General features: G+C 37.5%; 1 protein-coding gene across 1 annotated transcript in view; it reads left to right on the top strand.

Annotated features, from left to right (window-relative positions):
• The window catches only part of VEGFC (vascular endothelial growth factor C), a 544,599-nt gene extending 521,957 nt beyond the window's left edge, over positions 1–22,642 (top strand). The window contains exons 6-7 of the mRNA XM_044062523.1: positions 5,681–6,014; positions 22,081–22,642. Coding sequence (XP_043918458.1) covers positions 5,681–6,014; positions 22,081–22,192 — 446 coding nt within the window. The 3' untranslated portion in view covers positions 22,193–22,642. The remainder of the gene's footprint in view (positions 1–5,680; positions 6,015–22,080) is intronic.
• Positions 22,643–25,615: the final 2,973 nt, after the last annotated feature.

Below are 25,615 nucleotides of genomic sequence, written 5' to 3'. Positions count from 1 at the left end.
GGCTCTTATTTTGTTAAGCAAATGTTTGTCAAGAGTGTGTTAACTTCTTTATCTTTGTATATGCCAACATCTAGAAACTAAACATTTGTTTTACTTTTCTTATATTCATACTTTAAACATGAACTATTAAGAAAATCAATGAACTTATTGAGATCAGACATTGTGGAATTGCACAACAGAAAAATGTCATCCACAAGCTGGCATAAAACAAAAAAAACGTTGTTTGTGGACAGAAACAAATGCTGATTCCACTGCCCATCCTGTCATGACTAAGGTGGCCCTTAAAGCCCCTGTGGCTACACCATTTCACTGATGGTAAACTCTTTCACCAAAGACAAAGTAAATATGTTTGAAAACTGAATAAAAGTGAATCTAAAGTGAGTAATGAAATTACACCCATTGTTACCAAAACAGTATTTTCATTAACAAGTATGCTTCTGATTTGACTGACAAAATTAGGTGTCTTTTAGAACATACTGTATGTTTTTATTTATTTATATATATTTTTTGCAGTACAGGTCACAATTTAATCCAAGCTGACAGGGTTTTAGTCTTCAAATATCCGACAACCATAAATGGATTAAAATGGTTATGCCCCTTTGGTGTTCTAATAGGTAGACGAGGGTGCTGAACACTCAAAAATTCCAATAACTCTGAGATGGTTAGCATTCAGTAAGTAAATCAGTCAGATAACTGTCAGTTTGTTCATAGCTCTTGAAAATAATATATTTTGTTTCAATTAATGTATACCTATTTATACGTGATAAGTCTTTAACCATTTTAACTGGAAAGTGGGTGACTTCTGTGATAACCAATAAACCAAAGTTATCAGCCATCATGAGTCTTAATTCTTTTGCCTTTATCCAACAAAATGTAATGCGTTTTCTTCTGTAGTAAGATTATAAATATCTTTTTCTTTTTATTCAGCTTTGAAAACAGAGTTTTATAATTGAGTTCACATCATTTCTGAAAGGTACTTATAGTGAAATTTAAAGGTGATTTGAAACAAGTAGGTTTCCTCAAACCACAAATATTTTGAAAAAAAAACAAAAAAAAACCCTTAAATTAACATTATCTAAAAGCAATCTGCTCATTATGATATCATCAGCAAAAGTGGATGAGTGGGTGAGCACAAAGGTCAAACCTTTAGTCAGGATACTCACCATTGTTGAAGTGGAAGACGTGGATGATAAATTGATAATTTTAACAGTACCCTGTGAATGGAACTCCACCACAGACCACTTTGTTCCTCTTCTGCTAATTCTTCATGTATTGTATGACATACTGGTCTAATTTTTGACTTTTGAATAAGGTTCATTCTCAGTATAACTGCTCGTGCAAGGCAGTTGATGAAAGTGCTGCAGAAACCTGGTAGAAACCTCCAAGGTTTTCTCAAGTATGAATGACTCATTGTACTTCCTTGCCTTTCTAGAATGACTTACTGGTTGCTCGACATATGAAACTTCTGGGGGGAGTGGTATCTTTCTGTTCTGTCTCCTTATGTGCTGAGTCTCTCAAAGAATTTTGCTGTGGCAAACTTGAATTTGTTTGTCCTTATTTATTTATTTTTTTTAAATTTCCTATCTTTTTTAGTATTTTTTTTTCGTGACACATTGACTAAGTCTTCTAGGCAACTTTCATGGGCACTTAGATTTTTCTGCCTTTTAAGTCTTTCCATTGACATTTTTAATATCCAATTATGTTTCATTATATTTGACAAAAGAGTTTACAAGGTCCTTAATTACTCTGTCACATATATTATTCCACTACTTTTCAAAAGTATTATTATTACATTTCCCATTGCATATTTTATAAATGTTGAACCCCTTAGTGATAATTTTATTACATAAGCATTCTGAAAAGTAAGTGATGTCCCATTGTAATATTTTGGATTATAGCAAACAATTAGCCAATATTAGCATCTTTTGCTCCTACTGAATGGTTGCTTGTCTAGTTACCAAATTATTTACTTAAAATTTTACACTTTCAGTCAACTTATTTGCAATTTTTTTATTTGGTTGCTAAAGTATCTTACCACCACTGGTTATGCTCTTATTTATGATATCTTCACTGAAACATTGTTTTTGTTGAGGGGCTGGAAAAAAAATCTGAAAATTCACCAGAAAAATCTGAGTTCACAGATGCCCACAGTTCTGAATCATCATAGTCACCTTATTAATCTTCTAAGGCTCTCCAGCAGTATTCCAATTACTATTAGTCATTTTGGATGTACTATGAATTGCAGGAGGCTGCTTAGTGGTGAACTACACACTACTGAAAATTCTAGCATCTCACTATAGTGTTAAATCACTTTGTAAAAGAAAATAAAGCCACAGTACTTTAACTTTATTGTGAATCCACTTAGTGACACAAAGACATAAAAATATAAAATGTGAGTGCTTTCATTCTGATATTGTAGAACATACTCAGTTCACTAAACTTTTAAAACAACCTTAACAATACATTTTGAATTTCAAAACTTGATTGGTTAAACACATGACTAATAACCTGTCATAAACAAATCTAATACTGAATTCTGTTCTTTATTTCACATGAAGCATTAGCATTGCCATTTGAACCAATAAAATTAAAAGCATTAAAATGTATCCGTCAGCTTAATTCATGCTACGCCAATAATGTGTTTATGTCACTTCCCCTCAAGTCCTTTGATAAATGTACTGCATATTTCGGACTTGTTATGACCTCATCAGCATAGCACAAGCAGAGTGTTTGACTTTTACTGATTGGTTTTTCAGTGTGACCTTCTCACTCTTTGTTTTAATTTGTTAGTTGGGATATTTTGCAAGCACCCTAATGATAATGGACATCAGCTGGGTATAGCAACCCTGTGTTTCTTATGCTTAATCAAACACTCTGCTTGTGCTATGCTGATGAGGTCATAACAAGGCCGAAATATGCATATCCATAGCTACTGGGGTTTGGCTTTATTGGCCTGAAATTGTCAATTAAAATGACTTCAAATATAAAAGTCATGGGTAATCAGAATCGCCATATAGCTGAAACACCTGATGTTCATAAGGGTCATTTGCATATATCCCATGTGCCTCTGTCACAGGAGGTTTGGGAGGTCACTCATTAGAAGTTCTAGCTTGGCTGGAGTTTTCATTTAGTTTTTACTGATTGGTTTTTCAGTGTGACCTTCTCACTCTTTGTTTTAATTTGTTAGTTGGGATATTTTGCAGGCACCCTAATGATAAAGGACATCATCTGGGTATAGCAACCCTGTTTCTTATGCTTAGTCAAACACTCTACTTGTGCTATGCTGATGAGGTTATAACAAGGCTGAAATATGCATATCCATAGCTAGTGGGGTTTGGCTTTATTGGCCTTAAATTGTCCATTAAAATGACTTCAAACGTAAAAGTCATGGGCAATCAGAATCGTCATATAGCTGAAACACCTGATGTTCATAAGAGTCATTTGCATATATCCCATGTGCCTCTGTCACAGGAGGTTTGGGAGGTCACTCATTGGAAGTTCTAGCTTGGCTGGAATTTTCAATTAGTTTTTACTGATTGTTTTTTCAGTGTGACCTTCTCACTCTTTGTCTTAATTTGTTAGTTGGGATAGTTTTCAGGCACACTAATGATAATGGACATCAACTGGGTATAGCAACCCTGTGTTTCTTATGCTTAGTCAAACACTCCGCTTGTGCTATAATGATGAGGTCATAACAAGGCCAAAATATGCATATCCAATGCTAGTGGGGTTTGTCTTTATTGGCCTGAAATTGTCCATTAAAATGACTTCAAACGTAAAAGTCATGGGCAATCAGAATCACCCATATAGCTGAAACACCAGATGTTCATAAGGGTCATTTGCATAGATCCCATGTGCCTCTGTCACAGGAGGTTTGGGAGGTCACTCATTGGAAGTTCTAGCTTGGCTGGAGTTTTCATTTTGCCTTCTGTTAAACATCATTTCTCCTCCAAAACATGTTTCTGCATGCATTGTTCCCACAATTCCCATTTTTTCTATGTAATTTACTCCTACCCTTTTCTAAAGATCCCACTTCCTGTTCTTTTATCTCTGCTGTAATATTCACTACTTCAAGTATAGTTGGTTAAGCTTTTTATTTCCGTTTTCTAGTAATTGCGTTTTGGGCAGGCACCATAATTAAACTTAGCAGGGTCTTACTGTGTCTAGGCAATTCTGATTCTGTATCCCAGCTCAAAAAAATAATTTCCTTAGTTACACTCATTTGATTGCACACTATTCCTGACAGAGTAGTCTGTGGGAATTTTTAAAGTCTGCCAGCAAATTACACTCCAAAAACATATGCTGCCAGATACCTCTTTCTTCCTTATCACACCTCCAACATTTGCCATCTACCTGAGGAAATAAATCTCGGAATCTGCTTATGGTATACAAATATCCATACAAACACTTCCAGGCAAAAGACCTATTTCTTTTAGGTTTTGATGCATATTTGGGAGCTATACATATGTCCTCCCATTGTTACTCTTTCCAATCTTTCTGACTTCTGATTGATTGCTGTAGTTATCGTGCAGTATTTTATATGCCCTACTAATTATCCCTTTTCAACAGCAGCTTCTGTTCTCGATTCCATTAAAAACTCAACAAGTCCAGGTCATTTAGGATCCCCCTATCTCTTCTTCTTTGTCTACACTCTGATATCAATCCCTGGTAGGGTAGGCAATCACTAGCCTGCATCCAAATATCTGCTTGGCCTCTTCCCATTCTATTACCTTTCCCACTCTAATTATTTGTTCCCAAATACTTTGGTTCCTTTGCCAGCTTCATCCAGTAAACTCCAGTCCCTTCTTGCTTATTCTGTGTACCCCTAATTGCAGTCACCCCTATTGGCAGAATTCCCTTTCTCCATTCCTGTGTTGGCTTAGTTCTTAGTAAACTTTCTGCTGTTTTAGGAGTGTAATATTCTGCATGTCTGTTATTATTCTCCTGAAGGATCTGCGTCACAAATCCCACTCTTTCCTTATTTCTTAAATGACCTCCCTGCTCCATCATCATCCCTTCACACTCTGAATTGTAGCTTTCTGCTTGTGTTATGTATAAGAGTCAACTGTGTAAAGGAATTGAATACTTAAGATAAGAGGCAGAGTGCAAAACCCTATACCGAGGACTTGGAATGTAAATATCATCTAACCTTTGAGAAAGATACGTTGCTTAAGTGGTCTGCCTCATTTGCTTGTGGCTGAACCTACTTGCATTTAAAAAGTTAAAATGTACACTGAACTACACAGATTGTTCATTTACTCAAAGTATAATAAAGCTGCTTTTCAGTCTTCTCGATCACTTTGGAAATGAAGACTTTCTGTCCACTACTTGAGAATAGTTTACAAACTGTTCTCTCACATTTTCCATTAGGCTTAGGCTTATAGACTATTTTAGTAGAACAGTGGCACATTTGTTATCACATTAGATGCAGTAAACCAGTTTTCTACAGAGAAAGTTGTACGAGTTCTGATAAGATATGCAGTACTCTTCGAATTTGAATGAATAAATTGTGTTGTGTTATGATTTTAATAAAACAGTGTGCAACTATTTCTAATCTTGTATATAGACGTACATGTTTTATCATATCTATGTTAGAACTAATACATTGAGCATACAAAGAAAGCTTTGTCTCATTTTCAGAGTATCTGTATTTTTGAACTCAATGTTATTGACTTGTTAGATGTCACTGAAGAAATCCACGATATCTGCGGACCTGGCAAAGAGCTTGATGAAGGAACCTGCCAGTGTGTTTGTAAGGGAGAATTGTGGCCTGGGAGTTGTGGCCCACATAAAGAAATGGACACAGAAACCTGTCAGTGCAGATGCAAAAACAAACTGCTCGCCCATTCCTGTGGAGTACACAGAGAATTCAATCCAGAAACATGTCAATGCGTTTGTGCAAGGAAATGTCCAAAACATCAACCACTGAATGTTTCAAAATGTGTTTGTGAATGCACAGAATCTCCAAATAAATGTTTCTTGAAAGGCATGAAATACAATCAGCATAACTGTAGGTACGTACACATTTTAAGTTGATAAAATAACTTTATCTCTGTTTAATAAAATACATTTTCTATGAAATGTTTTAACAAACCTGATGTAAACAGATTGTATGCACTAGTACAGTGATGGCAAACCTATGACATGCGTGTCAAAGGTGACATGCCACAATGTTTTGGTGACACATCACGAACACCCAAGTTACCAAAAAAAATGAATGAACAAAAATACAAGAAATATGTGACCCTGCACTTATTTTTATTTATTTATTTATTTTACATTTGTTGACCGGGATAGTCCGACTGGATGCATGTCCATTTTCAGTGGAGGCCCGGGGAGAAAAGCTCCAAGGGTAAGCAGCTACAGCATTACATAATACCAGCATTACATATTACAAACAGACTATTTACAGAGATTGCATAAGTAAGCAAGTTAAACAAGTTCCACAGGTTAGAGTTAATCCTGAGCCCAAGTCAGGAATAAATTAAATTACACAGTAAACTGGTTAACAGATTTTTTACACATTCTAGACAGAGTTAGCCAGGCTTGATACATTGACATAGCCAGTTAAGTGACAAATGTTGTTTGAGTCTAGTTTTAAATTGACCTAAGGTGGAAAGTAAGGTAATATCAGCTGGAAGAGAGTTCCAGGATCTACTTACAGAGTTTGCAAAGAGAGAGTCACTGGCAGTGTTATTAATTTTGCTAGTCTGAATTAGTAGTTTGTTAGAGGATCGAAGCAGTCTAGGATTGTTATAGGGGGTGATAATATTTTTAAGTGCAGGAGTATTGTCCGGATTATAGAGGATTTTATAGGCCATAATCAGTTGGTTATACTGGATTAGGCTGGGTAGTTCAAGCCACCCAAGCTGATTTAGATTGATGAAATGATGTGTCCTAAAAGGCAGCCCAGTGGCAAACCTGGCAATGTGGTTGTAGCAAATTGAGATTTTGTTAAGGACAGTCTTGTTTAAATTCGAGAGTAGAGGCGATGCATACAGAAGGGTTGAAAGAAGGTGAGAGCAAGCTATGGCAATTTTAGCTGGAGGGGTTAGGAAGGCTTTTATTCTGTAAAGTGACCCTAGTTTTTTATTGATGGTTTTGAAGTTTGGTTAACATGTAGGTCGAATTTTAGATTATTGTCTATGATGACACCTAATAGTTTTGTAGAGGGGTCAGGGGAGATTATTGTGCCATCATTTGAATTTATGGTAAAGGTGAAAGCGGTAGACCTAAGTGTTGGTGAAAATAACAGCATTTTCATTTTTTTGGGATTTAGGATCAGACAATGTTCAGAAAGCCAGTTTTCTATTGTATTAAAGGTGGTCTGGGTAGCTGACCATAACTCTACTGGGGATGTGGCTGAGCAAATCAGAGTAGAGTCATCAGCATATTGGATACAGCTGACTTTTGGGATGACAGTATAAAGGTTGTTAATGAAGATGGAGAACAGCAAGGGCCCTAGTATAGAGCCTTGTGGTACTCCAAGGGTGTTAGGTAGAAGGTTAGAGAGTTTGTTCTGCCAGAGGACAGCCTGCTGTCAACCATTCAGGTAGGATTGAAACCATTGAAGGGCTCTAGTATATAGACAGAATGTTTGCAAGGTGTGGATTAAAAGTTGGTGATCAACCATATCGAATGCCTTGGAAAGATCCAAGAAGAGTGCTGAGGATATATAATTATTGTTGCGATTATGGTTTGTGGAGCTGGTAAAGGCTAGGAGGGCTGAAGTAGTGCTGTGATGAGGACAGAGCCATGCTGAGTGTCTGCCATAAGGTGATTCTGGATTAGGTGGTGCATGAGTTGTCTATGAATACATTTTTCTTATTTATTAAAACTCAGCAACAAAAAATTCATTAATTGATGTTAATCAGATCAAATGCAGCATGTTCCATTTATTTAAGTTCAATTCAAAATTACTATTGAAAGTATGGCAATTTTTTGGTGCATTATTTTAAGCCCGCTTATCAGTGTGCATATCATTTTCTCTGTTGTAATTCACTGATTTTTCTTTTACTTTTGTAATACATTGCAGCACACATGCTTGGACTGTACTTTTTAAAAATAAATGAATATGCAAAGAATTATTTCTCTTTTAGAGCACAGGGACAGTGGAAAGAAAAATGCAGAGAAAAAGCCATCTCCCAGGTCAAACATCTGTGCAGTATAGCTGCAGAATTCAAAAGCTGCTGCACATGAAATAGGGAGCTGGTTTGCAATACATGTGCAAATAAGCTGCTCAGTATGGTTAAGTACAGTAAGACTGTTCAGGGACATCTATTCAGCTATAATGCATACTATGGATGTGACAGCAGTTTTGTTAAAGTGCAGTTACACATATGTAATAGTGGAAGTTCTACTGCTGTGAAAAAGACAGATTGTGTTCGCCAAGACAATTAAGATATATGTGTATGTGTGTTCCCTTAATCCCACACAGCAGACACACACACACACACATATCACACGTACAGGGTACAGATGTTAGCTTCAGCTTTATGTGATATCACCAGTAAGCACACACACACACACACACACGTCACACATACAGGGTACCAGTGTTAGCTCTCCAGCTTTATGTGATATAACTAGTAAGCACCCAAACACACACACACACACACACACACACACACACACACACACATCACACATATAGGGTACAGATGTTAGCTCCAGCTTTATGTGATATCACCAGTAAGCACACACACACACACACACACACACACACACACACACACACACACACACACACACACACACACACACATATGTTGATGATCTACTTTTTTACCTTTGGGGTGGTAACCAATCCCTTGCCACAAGACAAACCTCCTGTGGAAGTCCATGGCCAGTCTCAGGTGTGCTAAAATGTTGACTAAACATGCCTAAAGTCAGTGCATATAAGACTGATGAAATCTTGAACATGTGAAACACAACAGGACTGGAACTATGTATATTAGACTTATTTCATATACATGCATGAAATGTATGTGTCAGTTCTGCTGTCTTTACATATGCCTGCCAAACTACACAACTTGCAAGATTGTCTGAGAACCTTGTGGCAAATGTTTTACAATGCCATCTGTTTTAACAACAGCATAAATCTCTCTGGACTGACACAAGATGCTTTTGAGAGCAGTACTGAAAGTGATTTTGCAGTAATATTTTATCTATCAAATGTGGATGACAGCTCTATGGCACAATAGCATTATTTATCAACTTGCTACACAGGAGAAGGAAAAATATGCTCTCTGATCTATCTGTAATGGAAATTAAAACTAGTATTGAATCTTCCATCATATACTACAACCCAACGCTCACATATTTTCTAAACCAAGTACTTGGCATTCAGTACATGCTAGAGGGCTTTTGGCTTTGCTTTTTGCCTGAGTTTTCAACTTAAACTTATAAACAGAATTGTAAACAAATAGCTGCCACATCCCTATATTAACTTTTAAATTGTACAGTATTTAAATACACCATTCTGCTCTGTTCTATTTTTTTATGTTCAATGTGCTATGTCCATTAATTTTTAGAATTTTATTTTGTGCAATATGAGAAACTACTATAAAAACAAGGATCTGAAATAAAAAATGAGATATTCATCTGTGTCAACGAGTGTGTGTGAGTATATGTGAGTGTGTGTGTGTGCGTGTGTGTGGGGGTATATACTTGTATTTTTGTTAAAGTGAGAATATGCATGTGTGAGGCCATCTATTTTTATTTTTACTAAGTATCCAGCGAGCTTCCATTCATTAAATGCTGACAGTATCTTATAAGTTCATAAGTGATTACTAGGCTAAAGATTCTAAATGGCCTTTCTAGGCCTAGGCATGCTTTCTAAATGTATTAGACAGGTTATGATACCACTCATTTTATAGGAAGTATAATTTGGGCAAGAGTAGTCAAGAATTTACATGCTTCTTCCTTTCTAACAGGAACATAGGTTGCAGACCAGAGGTAAATTTAGGATTACCCTCCACTTTGCATGGATAGGAAACCATTTCCTGAGAATGGTAGTCTCTAAGACACAAACCTGTCCCTCCAACATGTCCTTTTTATGTTGTGGACTGCATCTAGGCCCCTAGATTGGGTGTTTCTGATGACATTTGTTTGGTAGATGTGCAACAGGTCTATAAGAACTGGATCAAGGCTGGCATAGATCACCACTTAGCAATCTGTAAGACTAGTAAGCACCCAAACACACACACACACACACACACACACACACACACACACACACACACACACACACAAGCATAAAGCTTTGAGGCAGTCCATGTAGGATATGTTGCATGTGCCATATATTATTTTATTTATTTATTTTTGAGGAACTACTGTAGATGCGCTAGTGCATACCAAAGAGGCATTATACTCAATGTTGGTATAATGATGACAGAGTACAATGGAATAATGACATCCTTGGCCCTAGATGCCATGCCCTTGTTTATTAGTTGTGCATTATAGAATGATTTCATTACTACAATAGACATGTGGTAGTCAAAGGCCAAGTCACTGTCTATATGCATTCCCAAGTCCCTGACCTCTGGGTCAACTATTAGGGGTGTTTTATCAATGCAATGATTTCATAGGGTAAACAACTTTCTAAAAGATACTGTTGTACATGTTTTGGCATTGAGTTTTAAATTGTGACTCTGGTACCAGTTATTAGTTTGAGTGAGGCCTTCTTGGAGGATGTCTGTGTCTTTGGGAGATTCTGTGATCACTCCTAGTTTGCAATCATCTGAGAACTTTGTCAGTCGGATGCCTTTGACATTGGCCTGAACCTCAGAGTGTAGAGAAAAAGATGGTAAAAAAGAGCAGCCCAGTGCAAAACTTGGGGAACTCCTCTAGTGACTGACCTTTTTGTGGAGGAAGAGTCGCATATCCTGACTTCTTGAATCCTATCTGTGAGCCATCTGGCTATCTAGCAGGTGACATAGAGGTTTATACCTAATTTTTTAAGCTTGTCTGCATACCTGAGTAGGGAATTGTGTCAAATGCTTTGGTCAGGTCAAGGTAGGTAGTATACAGTGTTTTACCCCTTGTCCATTTTTTTGGTGACCTTCTCAAAGGAGTCCACCAGGTTGAGTAGGTATGACTTGCCCTTGATGAAGCCAAAATGAGTTGGTTACATTGTCTGAAGGTTTCCTATGTCATTAGTTATCAAATTCATAATTTTACTTTCCATGGCCTTACATATGAGAGTAATCAGGCTTGTGGATCAGTAGTTTCTCGGGTTCATGAATGGCCCTTTGCTTAGAGGGATAACAGTTACAGTCCTCCATTAATTTGGTATGAAGCCTATCTGGAGGCTGTGATAGGTCATGCTTCATACTATTAAGCAGGCATCCTAGGATATTATCAGCTCCCATCAAAGCAGTAATGTTGGCCTTGGAGAGTGCACTGAGGACATGTTCCCCAGTGATAGTTCGGGGGGATATTGCTGAGGGTATTTCTTGAGAGGTGATTGGTAGAGCTGAATTTATCAGCCGTTAAATGTGCTATATCCTTCGGCTCATTGTGGATGGCTCCATTTACACTTAGTTCAGCACTATGTTGTGTATTGCCTTTGAGGTTCCTGACATAGCTAAAACATGTCTTGTGGTTGTCCATAGCCTGAGGGGCTACTTTTTCCTCAGATTTGGCTTTGGTTGATTTAGTTAGTGCCCAGAGTTGTTTGTTTAGTTTGACGAGGATGTCCTTACCATACGGGGCATTGCACTTTTGTCTTGATTTTCCTTCTGTTGTTATACAGCCTATTGATGTTGGGATTTCCCCAGGGTGGCTTGTTTTTTCACTTTGTCCAGTGCTTATTTCGGGTAGGTACCACTGACTCTATGCATCTGTATGCATGATTGTAAAGGGTTTAGGCATTGTCATTTTAGTCGGTGATCATCATCACAGCATTTGTTTGGCAAGGCTAATTTTTCATTGTGATGGAAACTGAACAATATTTTTGGGATTTCTTAAAAGGTTCATTTATGGAGTACCTGAACTACTGTGATAAGCATTTAGCCAGCAGCATCACTAAATCATTTAATACCTGTACATTGATTCTGTTTAGAAAGAACTCAAACCACTTCTTCAGTATCAACTAAGGGCATGGGCAGATCAGAGACTGGCTGATGGACAGACAGGGATCCTGCTTGTTTAATACCAGTGTGTCAGATTAAACCCTGTATGTGTACAGCAATATGAAAGGCTATATAACACAGAAATAAAGAATGCTGACAGAATATGAAATAAGTATGAGTTGCATAGCATCTTTTAAAGTGGCATGCCTAGTTGTATAGAATATTCCTGGACCTGACCTTTTTGACCTAGTACCTCTTAAATGTAGCTACTATGTATGCCTAATAAACTACTGCAAAGGTAGTTACTGGGGAGTCTGATTACTTCAGAAAGCTCTCCTGGTTTGAACCTTCCCATTTGACAGCCTCCTTTACATAGATCATTATTTCCAGTTCATGTCTTCACCCCGGAACATTTAATATCATGGCACCTCCCTGTCCCACCATTTTTTGTACTGGCTGTTGGTTTTGTGGTGTCTATCCTGTCATGTTACTTCACTGTTTGCATGTCCCCAGTCTTCCTACCCACAGTCCCTACATTCCTTAGTAGCATACCCAGACATGCTTTAAGTCACCCACCCTTGTGTGTTTCTCTGTCATAGTCCTTGCCTTGTCTTCTGCAGCCACATGCTTCACTAGCTAAGGTCTCCGTGCACTAAAAGGGGTTGGGGGTTGACATATTGATAAAGTTGTTTACCTTATCGACAGAAAGTGCAGGGTTTGATTCTCAAATGGGAAAATTGTCTAGGCTTAAAAAGACCAACAAAGGTAGTTAGTCTAGTAACCTAATGTCCTCCATATTGCTTTCATAGTGCATTTGTTGAGGCATACTTCTCCAGCACACTTTTAAGTACTGTCAGTTTTGGGATAAGATAGAGTCTGTCACTGACCTATAGCTTGTCTCTCAAGTAGATCTCCTCCCACATTCCTATCCCCCCAAACACTTGTCCCTTTTCCCTACAACATCCAGACATTATACTCCCTAGCAATCTCCTTTTTCAGCATGCTGGCTGCTGGCAAAGTTAATATTTCTGAGAATATTATCTCCAAAACCCTATCCTGGAAATTGTTTGCCAAGTCTGTGGCCCTGCCTACTGCCATCTGTGCCCTCCTGAGGAAGTAGAATCTAATAGTAGAAATGAACTGGGTATAATAAGCAGGATGAATAGCAATCAAGAGGATGGACTAGAAACAAGAAAGTTGGGCACAGGAGATGGGAATTGCCTGAAAAGCACATATGGAATGGTGGAACAGGGTCTGAGAAAGGTGGAACATTGTTGGCAGACTAGATTGGGGGGGAGTAAATCCATAAAGGAGATCCAAGAAGAATTCAACATGAGCAGATATGAATGCTGGGAAAGTAATCATACCAAGAAAAGATAAAGCTTTGAATACTGAAATGAGAAACAGGACCACACTGGAAGATATATGTGACTGCACCGCTAGAAAAATGGCAAACTTGGACTTGAAAGGGAAATACAAGTTGCACAGAATAAAGAAATCTGCCATATATACTAGGGTATTAGTGCTCAAAAATACTACTTTTTGAAAAAATTAGGAGTAACTTTTGCTGTTAATTATTACTCCTTGATGTCTACTCATACAGAACTTACTTTGCTGCATATCACCCAGACATAAACCTTAAAGGAATTACTAATTTATACAATGATGCATGGGTATAAATAAACTCCAACCTTTTTAATTTCTCTGATTTGCCTGTTGAGTACAGCTCTGTATTATGATATCTGCTGCAGGATTTCTTTTCATGGTCGTGACCACAAAGTTCAGATATCATCTTGACTTGTTATATAATGTTTCATTTAGCAGTACAGAGGCAGCAACTGGTTGTCTGGCACAGTTGCCAGGATAGTTTGTGACACACTAGTGATCAAAAGTCTTTTGTGCAATCACTAATGTTTGAAAATAGGATTTTATATTAAGAGTATTAAGATTGCAGTATTCTGGAAATTTATCTATATATTGTGGAGCTGGGCTAGCAACTCGACACCATAAAAACTCCACTGCCAATCAATCTGCAGACCGGTGATCCGCTGTGGTGACCCCTAATGGGAGAAACCAAAAGACATTGCTTTTATTGTGGAGAGGGATGGGTTGCACTTGATGAATGCAGACTATTAGTAGTCAAATGTTTGTAAAATTTTGTGACCAGAGTTAATCACAATACAGTCACACTTTCATTATGAAGCCAGTATCCACTGTGTCCTTGATACCGCATTCCTTCTAACCTCGTGGGGCAGTGTTTTGTTATCCCAATCTATTAGGACTTTCGGCTTTTCCTGGTTAGGGGTCGCCACAGCAAAACTCCGGTCCGCTCATGATCGGCAGTGGATTTTTACGGTGCGAGTTGCCAGCCCAATGCCCAACCTTCAACGAAGGCATGCCCATTCACGCTCGCACCTACCTGCATGTCTTTAACGTCACTCAACCATGAGGAGGACATGCAGACTCCACACAGAAGGTGCTCTAGCTGAGCATTGAATGGGAGAACCTCTTGCTGTGAGGTGGCAATGCTAACCGCTGCACCACCGCTGATTGTTTTGTTATCCCAATCTACTGTTTCAAAAACATTGCCAGACACAGATTTAGATGTTATGGCATAAAGCAGTGAGAAAACCATAGTCCTTGAAATAAACGTGGGTCTTTGTGATAAAGCAGAACCAGTTCCATAATGCTTGGGGCCAGATTCAGCCATCTGATACACAGTGTATGGACCGTGCACAAAGAGGAGTAAAGAGAAAAGTGACAGTTCCTGATTCAAATAATTTTGCAAACCATGTCTTCAGAGGTGATACATTGCAATGCATAAAGCTGGAAACTAGTTCGTAGCTGGTGCACAGTAAATATACATTTGAGCCAGATAACGTGAATACAGTTGCTATCATAGTTCAGAAGCAGAACCATGCAAAATATGAAGACTGCCACAGCAATGAAGTTACAGCAAAAGTTTACTTGGAGTCTGGTGATAGGCACTGGAAACATGGGCAATGGAAACACTGCCTGTAATCTCCCAGCCATTCCTCCAACTTACTTGGATATCACACTTTGTAGGCAGCACAGTAAGTAAGATTTCTGCCTCGCAGTTGCAAAGTATGGGGTTCAGTCCTTATCCCTGATCACTGTCTGTATGGAGTTTGTATGATCTGCTATATTTAAGGTTTTCACTGAGCACTCTGATTTCCATTCCAAAGCATTCTGGTTGATTCGTTACTGTAAATTTTCAATCTATATATGTATGTATATGCATATGTGTATCTCTCTTTCTACTTATGTATGTATATATATATATATATATATATATATATATATGTGTGTGTGTGTGTGTGTGTGTATATATATATATATATATATATATATATATATATATATATATATATATATATATATATATAGGGTCTATATTACTTCAGCAAGAATTCAGTTCAGCGAACAGCATTTTTGGTTCACTTACATCGAACACGCCATTTGTCGAACTATTCATACTGAGATTGTGATACAGTGAGGGTTAGGAAATTTGCCCTTTCCCCACTGTAGTGTGATCTAGGAGTCAGTATATATAATTAGTGGGGGGTTGGAAAAGCGGATTTCAGTGAACAACATTTCTGATAAAATGCCATTCGCTGAACTGTCACTTTGTTTAAGCGATACAGACCCTATATCTTTATATATATATATTTAACATTTACTGTTGCCTTTGTAGCCTAGATCATCAGTAAAATTTGGGTAAAAGGACCAGTTTTTAAACAGAGTTAAGAGATAATAAAATCAACAAGCTGTAGCTGATAACCAATATATTAACCAGTATCACCCTATTTACTCACATAGGTATAATATGAAATAAATCATAGGTTCATAGGTGTTTACTAGACTAATGGCCACAAGGGCCTTTTTAAGCTTAGCCATGCATCCCAAATCTCTGACAAGTTCTGATACCCTTGATAAGTGTAAGCATGGGCCTGGGAGATGAACCATTTACAGGTTACCTGTGTCCATTAGAGACATATGTGCTAAACCAGGAATGAATTTCCAGATTCCCATCCAATTGTCTAAGTTGCACTTGAATGGTTAGGGATGATCTCTGGATGCAGAGCCTGTTCCATCGATGGGGTAGTCTCTGGGATATATACCTATCTCTCCAGAAGCTCCTATTTATATCACAGGACAGGTTTAAGTCTTTAGAATGGCTAATTCTGGTGCTGTTTGTTTTGTGAATATGTAGGAGGTCCATCAGAGTGGGGTCTGACAATGCCCTGTATGCCAAGCATAGATCACTCCTCAAAAGCCTGTAGGAGACAGAATACAGGGATAGTGCCTTGAGGCAGTCTGCATAGGACATTTTACTTATGCCCGGTATTCTTTTAGTGAGGAACCGCTGTGGACATTCCAACTGTTGGATATGCCTGCTTAGGTACATACCAAAGGGGGTATTGTACTCAATGATAGGTCTGATGAATTCCGAATACAGTGGAACAATGACTTCCTTGGACTTAGATGCCATACCTTTCTTTATAAGTTACACGATATAGAATGATTTCCTCACCACTGTAGACACATGATGGTCAAAGGCTAGATTACTATATACATGTGTCCCTAAGTCCCTGATTACTGAGTCAACTGTAAGGGGTGTGTTGTCAATGTGATTGTTACCATGGATTGATGACTTCCCAAAGGACACTATTATGCATTTCTTGGCATTTAGTTTTAGTCCATGGCTCTGACACCAGTTGTCTATGTCAGTCCCTCTTGGAGAACATTTGTGTCAGTGTGAGATTCAATGACAGCTCCTAATTTGCAATCATCTGTAAAAGTAGTAAGTCAGAGGCCACTGACATTGGCCTTGACTTCTGAGAAGTAAATGCCAAAAAGGTGGACTCCCAAATTCTAACTTCCTGGGTCCTTTCTGTCAGCCAGTTGGCTATCCACTGGGTGATACACGGTTTGTACCTTGCCTCATGAGTTTGTCAACAATGCCCAGGTAGGGTATTGTGTCAAATGGTGTGGCCAGGTCAAGAAAGACAGTGTGAACGATTTTGCCCTCATCCATTGCTTTGGTGACCTTCTCAAAGAAGTCCACCGGGTTGAGAAGGCTTTAGGCATGATCTGCCCTTAACAAAACCATACTGGGTTGGGTCCAGTGTCTCAAGGTTTAGTGTATCTCTGTTGATCTTCTCCATGATAATTTTTTCCATGGCTTTACATATACGACTAGTGAGACTTATGAGTCTGTAGTTTCCGGGGTCTGTAGATGGTCCATCTTTGTACAGAGGGATGAGTGTTGCCCTGCTGCATTCATGAGGCATGAAGCCTGTTTGGAGGCTACAGTTAAATAGTAATTCCAGAGGCCCTGATAGGTCATGTTTCATGCTATTTAGAAGGCATCCTGGGATACTGTCTGGGCCCACTGATGCAGTGTTCTTGGTCTTAGAGAGAGCATTAAGGACATAGTCCTAGTGATAGTAGGGGGAGTTATAGTTGATATTTTGTGAGAGAAGGTTGGGAGGGGAGAGAGGGGTAAAGTTGGAGCTGAATTTATCAGCCAGTAGGTTTGCTATATCTTCTGGTTCGGTATCAGTGGCTCCATTTATAATGAGCTGTGCACACAATTGTATATTGCTTTTGAGGTTGCAGACATAGCTAAAGAATGCTTTGGGCAGCTAAAGAATGAGTTTTGGGCAGGAAGAAAAAACATGTGTCCTAACCTTCTAGGGCACCTGCTGCTACCATATACACGTGTAATTACATAGTGACCACTGCCAGGTGATCCTTGCTGTACACATCAACAGTGCACCCTGTGTTTCTGAATTTTAACCATTCTGTCAGCTGGAGACATTCAATTTAGTCACGTAACTTTTGTTCACTCTCCATGATTATAATGTAAATGCATTACATTGCACAATGTACTAATGCATTTTACTTTCTGATAAATGATTAACAATGAACAAACACAAAAGACATAACTTCTCCTACCAAAACAACAAAAACAGCACACACTGAGGAATCATAGCAATGTTTTAATGTAAGAAATTAGTTCTTTCACCCTTTTCAACAATCAATAGGATTCTTCAGAGTCTAATTAATTAATTAATACCAATTTATGTAAAAGAGCAACCAATTTAATTCAGCTTGTAATGAACAATTAATATCCACTTGTTTTAAACAAACTTACTTGTTAGATCACATAATCAACTAAAACCAATCTAAAACATGCAAGTATATGAAATAATCATATTAGTACTGTAAATACTATAAAAAATAATTGAATTCATGTAATTCATATAATTCTTCTTATTAAAATTCATGTTATTGTACATTTATTCATATTGTCATTGCTCATTTGCCCTAGATTTTAAAATACTTAGACTATAAATGGGATTATTAATGTCAGGTTCCTTAGTTGCATACAACCTCAACTGCTAAATAATTTCCATGTATTCTATCAAATTTTCACTTTGATCCCCTTTCTCATCTTTCACCACCTTATCTAGTACAAACATGAGAAACTCCCTTTAATTCTTACAGTGGACTGAATGCTTGTGTATGAGGTTAGAAACCTTCTTCTTTTTCACATCATATAAATGCTTGTAAAGCTGATCCTTCAACCGTCTTGTGGTCTGCCTCACATAAAATGCCCGGCAAGAAGTGCAAACTGCTAAATGTACTATGTTTGTAGTGTTACAATTACACTGGCCTGGCAAGACGTAGTCTTGTCGTTCTCATACCCTGTTACAGAAACATATGGCCCATCATTGATATACTTACAATATTTACACATGCCACATTTCTGCATCATAGATTTTATCCTTTTGTTAACAGGAATGTATAAACTTTCCAGTCAACCCTTTATATTTCCCCCCTACTATATGTTATTTGAGTGGTGCTGCCTAGTTTAACTCTCATATATTGGGTAAACAGTAATTCACAGGCCTTTTTCAATGCACTCACAAACTGCAGAGCATCACCATTGCAGGGAATGACCGTTGCATCTTTCTTGATATCATTTGTCTCTTGCACACTTGACTGATCATCTCTCTCCATTTGATCAATCTGCTTAGCTCACAAAATTGGGGCATATCTGGTACACCTGTCAGTGTAAACCTTGGCTGTCACTGCTGAAAGTGACACCTCGACCCCATGTGCAAAAAATGTGAAAAAGGGTTTGTGGATGGATGGATGGATACATGCATCTGATACATCTACCTACCAACATTTCTTTCTTTATTTCACTCAACAATTTGGGGGGGATAATCCATATCCTCAAACATGTCTATCAGCTTTTCCACTTCTTCAAGAAACAAATATTGCTCACTGATCAACATTGACAGATGAAGCATCTGTCCTTTCACTATTTCCTTTTTCCTGGAAAAAAAATGGCAACTCTTATAGAGGATAATAATTTTCTATTTTCCTGGTTTTTACTCATCAAGATGTCCAGCTAGTCTATCTTTTGAAAATCCCATATGTAGGTGCATTTTAAAAAAAGAGGTAGTATTGCCCAAATATTCAATAATTCTAGCAAAACATTTATGCTTCCTTTCCATAAAATTAATATGTCATCCAAAACCCCTAAAGTAGTAAATTGTCTTCTCAAAAACGGGGGTTGAAAACATGTATTGTTTTTCCCATTTAGCTAACCCTAAGTCTGCATATATGGGTGCACACCTTCCCCCCCATAGCAATACCAGAAACCTGGTGAAAATATTTCCCTTCAAAATAAACACAATTACTGCGCAACACCATTTCCATAAGATCCAGCAATGTTCTAACTTCTATATTATTTAAGGTGGATTCTTTGTTTAAAATAGAAAAAAAGCACTTGAATCCTGTTTCATAAGGAATGACAGAAAATTAATTAACAACATCACTGGCAACAAAAAGAATGTCCTCATGATATCGAATGCCTTTTAAAACCTGTAGCAGATGCCACAAATCATATAAAATATGAACTTTACTGTGCAACGCACGTTTACAATGCAAATCTATATGGGAATCAGTAGCTTCAGTTACTGACCAAATAAAAGCAATGTGTTTCAGTAGTGAATAGTTCAGCGTTGAGTCTTTTACCACTGCCTCATTGCTAATACTACAGTTCACCAATTCTTCCTAGTAGTTTTGCTTATATAACTCTATTGTCCTGCAGATACAATCGCTACTGTGGCTTCGTAGCATCATTGTAACTACATAAACTCATGACTGTGTTATTATGCCATTGGATACTCAGAACCACTCTGCCTTGTTTCTACATGACCCCCTTATACTGACACCTTGTGCACCATATATTATATCATTATTATTGTATGTAATTGCTATATATAATTGACTCAAAGCCTGAAAGTGCTGTATGCCGTCTACAATACTGTCTGTCCTGTGCACATTTAACACCATGGAATCATACATATCCTGTCCTCTGTTAAAATAAGCATAGACATCTAGAGCACCTTGGTATGCCCCTTATTTTAGTGTATGTCATATTTTACTGACAGCCACCTGATTCTGTCTACTAGTAATGCTGTCATCAGATCAGCATACATGATGCCATTTATACCAGTCTTGGAACACTGGGTAAAGGGTGTCTCTGGATCTAACCTATAGACTTTGTATATAACATTGTACTTTTTCAACATTGCAGTTGTCTTCAATTTTAAGTTTAAAAGCAGTTTTGCTTTGGTTTTACTATTTTTGCTGAATGACTTTAGTGTAATTTAGCTCACATTATTTTGCTATATGACTTTAGACATTTATACATCATGTATATTTGTGCAATATATTATAAAACCTTTGTGCATTGCCACTGTTAATACTATTATTTGTGTTAGTGCTGTCAATGCTGCTGAATAGAAAAGCTCAAAGAAATGATATAGAAACAGCTCAAAGAATTCTTCCTTCTTGTAACTGTTATCTAAGATTTCCTGTGTTGGGTAATGCATTTGGTGTGTTAGTGGGCATATAGTCATGAGTGTATAACATCAGAAATAAACACCACTAATGAATTATAAACAAGAATGACAGCTGTATATGAATGTGGTTATGGGCAGATTTGTTTGATGCACATCTGAGTACTGGCTATACTTTTATGTTATGTGGGTCTTTAGTTCTGGAATCAAGGGAAATTACTCCTGTTGTTTCTTTATCAAGTGCCTTAGTTGTTCATGTCCATCCCATAACAGGTCAAAAACAGCAGATTAGACCGTATCTCATGTGAAGGGCTAAATGCTAGAAATAAATAAAGTTACCTTTTTGTTCTGCATCTCATATATTTTATTAAGCCAAATTATGTAAAGACACATTCTTTGTTTTTAGGAATAATTTAGCATCGTGGAGTACTGTCTTGTATTAAAAAGCAGTGCCTAATATCACTCCTTAAGCAGTTATGTTATTCTTTTAGTTAATGATAAAATGTAGCTTGGCAGGCTGATGCCAGTATCATTGTACATTTTGCATTGCAACAGTCATTTAAGAATGATAGTTTGAAACCATAAAAACCCTGCAGTTAAAGTAGCTTGTGATAGTTTGTGGTGTGCTTGAGTGTTAAAGTAACATCACTGTATTGTTGCCATAAAGAAATTCATAGTGAAATGCCCAGTTTAATATATCATAATCACAGGATATGTGAGGCTATTTGTCTATAATTTTAGCCTGATTTATAGGAATAATGTCTGCTTAGATTATTACTTCTGGAAAATACAGTTTTGTGGATTTCTTATGTGTTTAATAGATATGTTTGTATACATAGATAAGTGTGTGTGTGTGTGTGTGTGTGTGTGTGTGTGTGTGTGTGTGTGTGTGTGTGTGTGTGTGTGTGCGTGCAGACGTGTGTATACTTGTCTTTGCATTTACGTTTTTTTTCTGCTGTACACATTCACAACCCTGTGCTATATGACTCTAACAGTATTTCTCAAATAATATTAAAGAAAATATTATATTGTAATGAATGTGATTAGTTTAATGAGCCATCCAGATCTTAATATTTACTTGCACAATTTTCTTTTCCCAGCTGCTATAGACCACCCTGCATCGTTCGAACACGACGTTGTGATCATGGATTTTACTTCAGTGAGGAGGTCTGTCGCTGTGTACCTACATACTGGAGATTACCCACCCACTAAAAACTGAAAAGACCTCTGAAAGAGTGAACATTTTTTTTAAAGAAAATAATGAACTCATGCATTTATTTTGTGCATTGGAGATACTGAGAGGATTCTATGGAAAAAGGATTTTTGCATTTCCTGAACTTGTGCATTTATCTGTGCAATGAAGATACTGCGAGGTTCCTAAGGAAGTGGAACTGGGCATTTCCAGTTAAAAGTGGAAGGCAAATATTGACGTTAAAATGGGTCTCACATCAAATAAAGAACTTGGCAGTGGCCATAACAGTTTTCTGAGAATGAAAGAACTACACAAAACAGTTTTCCACTATGTGATTTTTTTAAAAAAGATGATTACTATATAATTTATTTCCATTAAAATATTGTGCAGCATTCCTGTGTATAGCAGTAGCAATTGATAAAGCTCACTGTGATCAATATTTTTATATCATGCAAAGTATGTGTAAAATAAAGTGAACATTGTATATACCAAGGTGATTTTCATTTTATACTGCTACATAATATACTTTAAAAATCTTTTTCTCAAATAAAAATGTAGAAATTGAATTGAAGAATAGTAAAAGTATCATGCACTGCAACATGAGGTTAGAATGTCACGTAAAATGGGAAAACTAGAAGGTCATTCTGTTCAACTAATATGCTGGGAGAGAAAACTACATAGAAGCAGAGAAGAATTAGTTAAACAATTGTTGTATTTCAGGCTTGAGGAACAAAAGCAAATACATTTTGCTATGGAACGTGAAAACATGAGGAGGGAGCCTTGTTCACTTCTGCTCTGCAACAATCACTCTAACATCATGTGGGTACATTAAAGCTTGGTTAGCATTTACTTACACACTTGTTTATGTCAGTGAGTCATTTTACTTAAAGTCTAAAATACTTAGGATCATAGGAGGTTACTAGGTTCAACCCATGTTCCCAAGGGTGTCTGATTCAACCAGACACTAAAATCAGCACCTATTGCCCCTTTCCAAGAGGGACTCAGGTGGAATGAACCTCGGGGTAAATTTCCACTTACCCATCCAATCGTCCAAATTGTGCTTAAATAGGGCCAACAAGGGGCTATGTTTAATATGAATAGGAAGCTTGTTCCAAAGGTGGGGCAACCTCTGTGAGACAAATATGTCTCTCCAGCAAGTTTTGTTGATGTCACATACCAGGTTAAGGTCCTTTGAGCAAGTCACTCATGTTCCATTTGACTTGTGAATGAGCAGAACTACCATCAAAGCTGGGATAGACATTGCTCTATATGCAAGACACAGGTCACCTCTGAGCAGTCTGCATGATACAGAGTAAAGTGACAAAACCATACCATTGTGGAAGTCAGTGTGGGATTCACACTTGTTCTGTAGGGAGATGCACACACACACACACACACACACACACACACACACACACACACACACACACACACACACACACACACACACACAGGCTGAAGTGAGATTAGAACCCCTACCTATCTAGTTTTATAGACTACAGAACCCAGTACTTAATGCACGCACCACGGCTTTTAGCAGCATCCATTACACTGGAGTAATCTAAACAAGTTTTATGAACTTGGCAAAAATTGCAACATGTACAGTGGATCACAAAACAATGTAGTGAGTAAGTGGTTCACCCATTATTTATTAATTTACTGATTTCTTTAGTTTGGTTGCTGGGTGGGTATATGACAATAGACCATTTGCAAGCACAGCTTGGGTGAAGAAATCCACAAATAAACAAGTAGAAATTCACAGACATGGAGTAATCACAGAAGGTAGAGAATCCTATTGACAACTGAAACAATGTATAAATATTATTAACATAGTAAAAAATATATTTTAGTTAGTTTTAGTAGTAAATATTAGGGAAGAAGCAGGATAGAACAGAGGGTGGAAGTAGAAGTGATACAGGTAAGGATGGAGTTAGGTAATGCGTCCAGTAGAAAAGCACTTGCGGTCAGATTTTTGATGGAGATACCTGTTGAGTTGTACTATGAAAGTGGGGAAAGAGAAGACTTCTTTTAGGTTTAGTGGGCGGGATTACCAGAGATTGTGTGCAAGAATGGAGAAAGAATGTTATGTACAGTGCAGTTTGGTTTGGGGTATCTGAAGTGAGGGATTTCATTGAGAGAGGTTATGGAGGTTTTAGGGGGTAGTTTTTTATGGTGTTTAGCTGCAAGAGGAGGGGAAGACACCTGGTTGAAGTAGTTTGAAAAGAAGAGACCCTAGGAGTAGCTCAACTCTGTAGGACACTGCTTGCCATTTGGCTTTTGAGAGGGTGGTACATTGGTGTTCCACAGGAGAGAATTGGAAATGAATGTTCCATAAGTGCTGTAGACAGAAAGATATTTAAAGAAACATGGAAACATGTTCCCCATGGTAAATTATGCTAATATGAGGAAACATAGGCAAGTGCACATAAATTAAATGTCAAATCAGACCTATAAGGAAGTATTACCAAATGAAAGAGACAGAAATATAAAAGTAGACAAAAATTTAGATGTTGGACATATCACTATGGAGCAGATTATCAAAGCATTTCATAGTACTGGGAACCTTCAGTCCATTAATGATAGAAGATAGAGAAAACAGATATTTGAATGGGAATGGAAGGAGCATGGAAATGTCAATAAACAAATTCAGTAAAGTAGAATGCAAAGTTTTATTTGCTTGCAAAGTATTTATTTTAAAGAAGCTACTGTAAGAAGCAGTTAATTTTAGGTCTATAGATATGCTTACTTGTTTTTAAAACCGCAACCTTTTATCAACGTCTGTGAAACTGGATAAAGCAGTTTACAAGGGGAAATACTTTAAAAAGGTCTCTTCAATTAAGTTTGGAGACTTATCTTCACTGTTATTTTCTGTGCAAGGTGAGCCTTTCTGAATAGCAAAACAGTACCATTAGAAACCTTTATGTTTTACTGTTACCCAGTGATTATGAAGACAATCAAAATGGAGAATTCTTCTGGTCAACTAATGGCTAAAAGATGAATCCTTTCTACTCCCCAAAAGCATAAGGAAATGAGGAATTGATAGTACAGGTAAAGTTCTTTGATGACTCAGCTTTCCATTGGCTACTAAGAAAATGATGGCTTGTCCAGTTATTTTTTTGCAACTGCATCCAGTTCCTCACCAGAGAAATTGTTTCCCAGTTCCTTTGCAACAGAAGATTTCTCTCTTAGGTGGCTAGAATTAAACTGGTCTTACAAGGCGATTTTGAGAATATATCGTTATTCCTGAGTAAAAATTATTTCAGTTCTTGTTTCTGAGATTCCAATAGTGTGTTCAATATTTTGACTTCAGGGCATACTCTAGAATTTTTAACTTCCCCTGCTGCCATCACACTTATTACAGAAACATCAGTTTCTCTCTGCATGTGGTCCTGCTGTTCTGACTTAATTTTCCAAGTTGTCTCTCCTTATAATTCACTTCATGT

This window comes from Protopterus annectens, chromosome 2.part1, assembly GCF_019279795.1.
Source record: "Protopterus annectens isolate FY-2018-M chromosome 2.part1, PAN1.0, whole genome shotgun sequence".
In the NCBI taxonomy this organism is placed as follows: domain Eukaryota; kingdom Metazoa; phylum Chordata; order Ceratodontiformes; family Protopteridae; genus Protopterus; species Protopterus annectens.
Note: the sequence above shows the minus strand (reverse complement) of the source record. Positions and strands in the feature narration are given on the sequence as shown.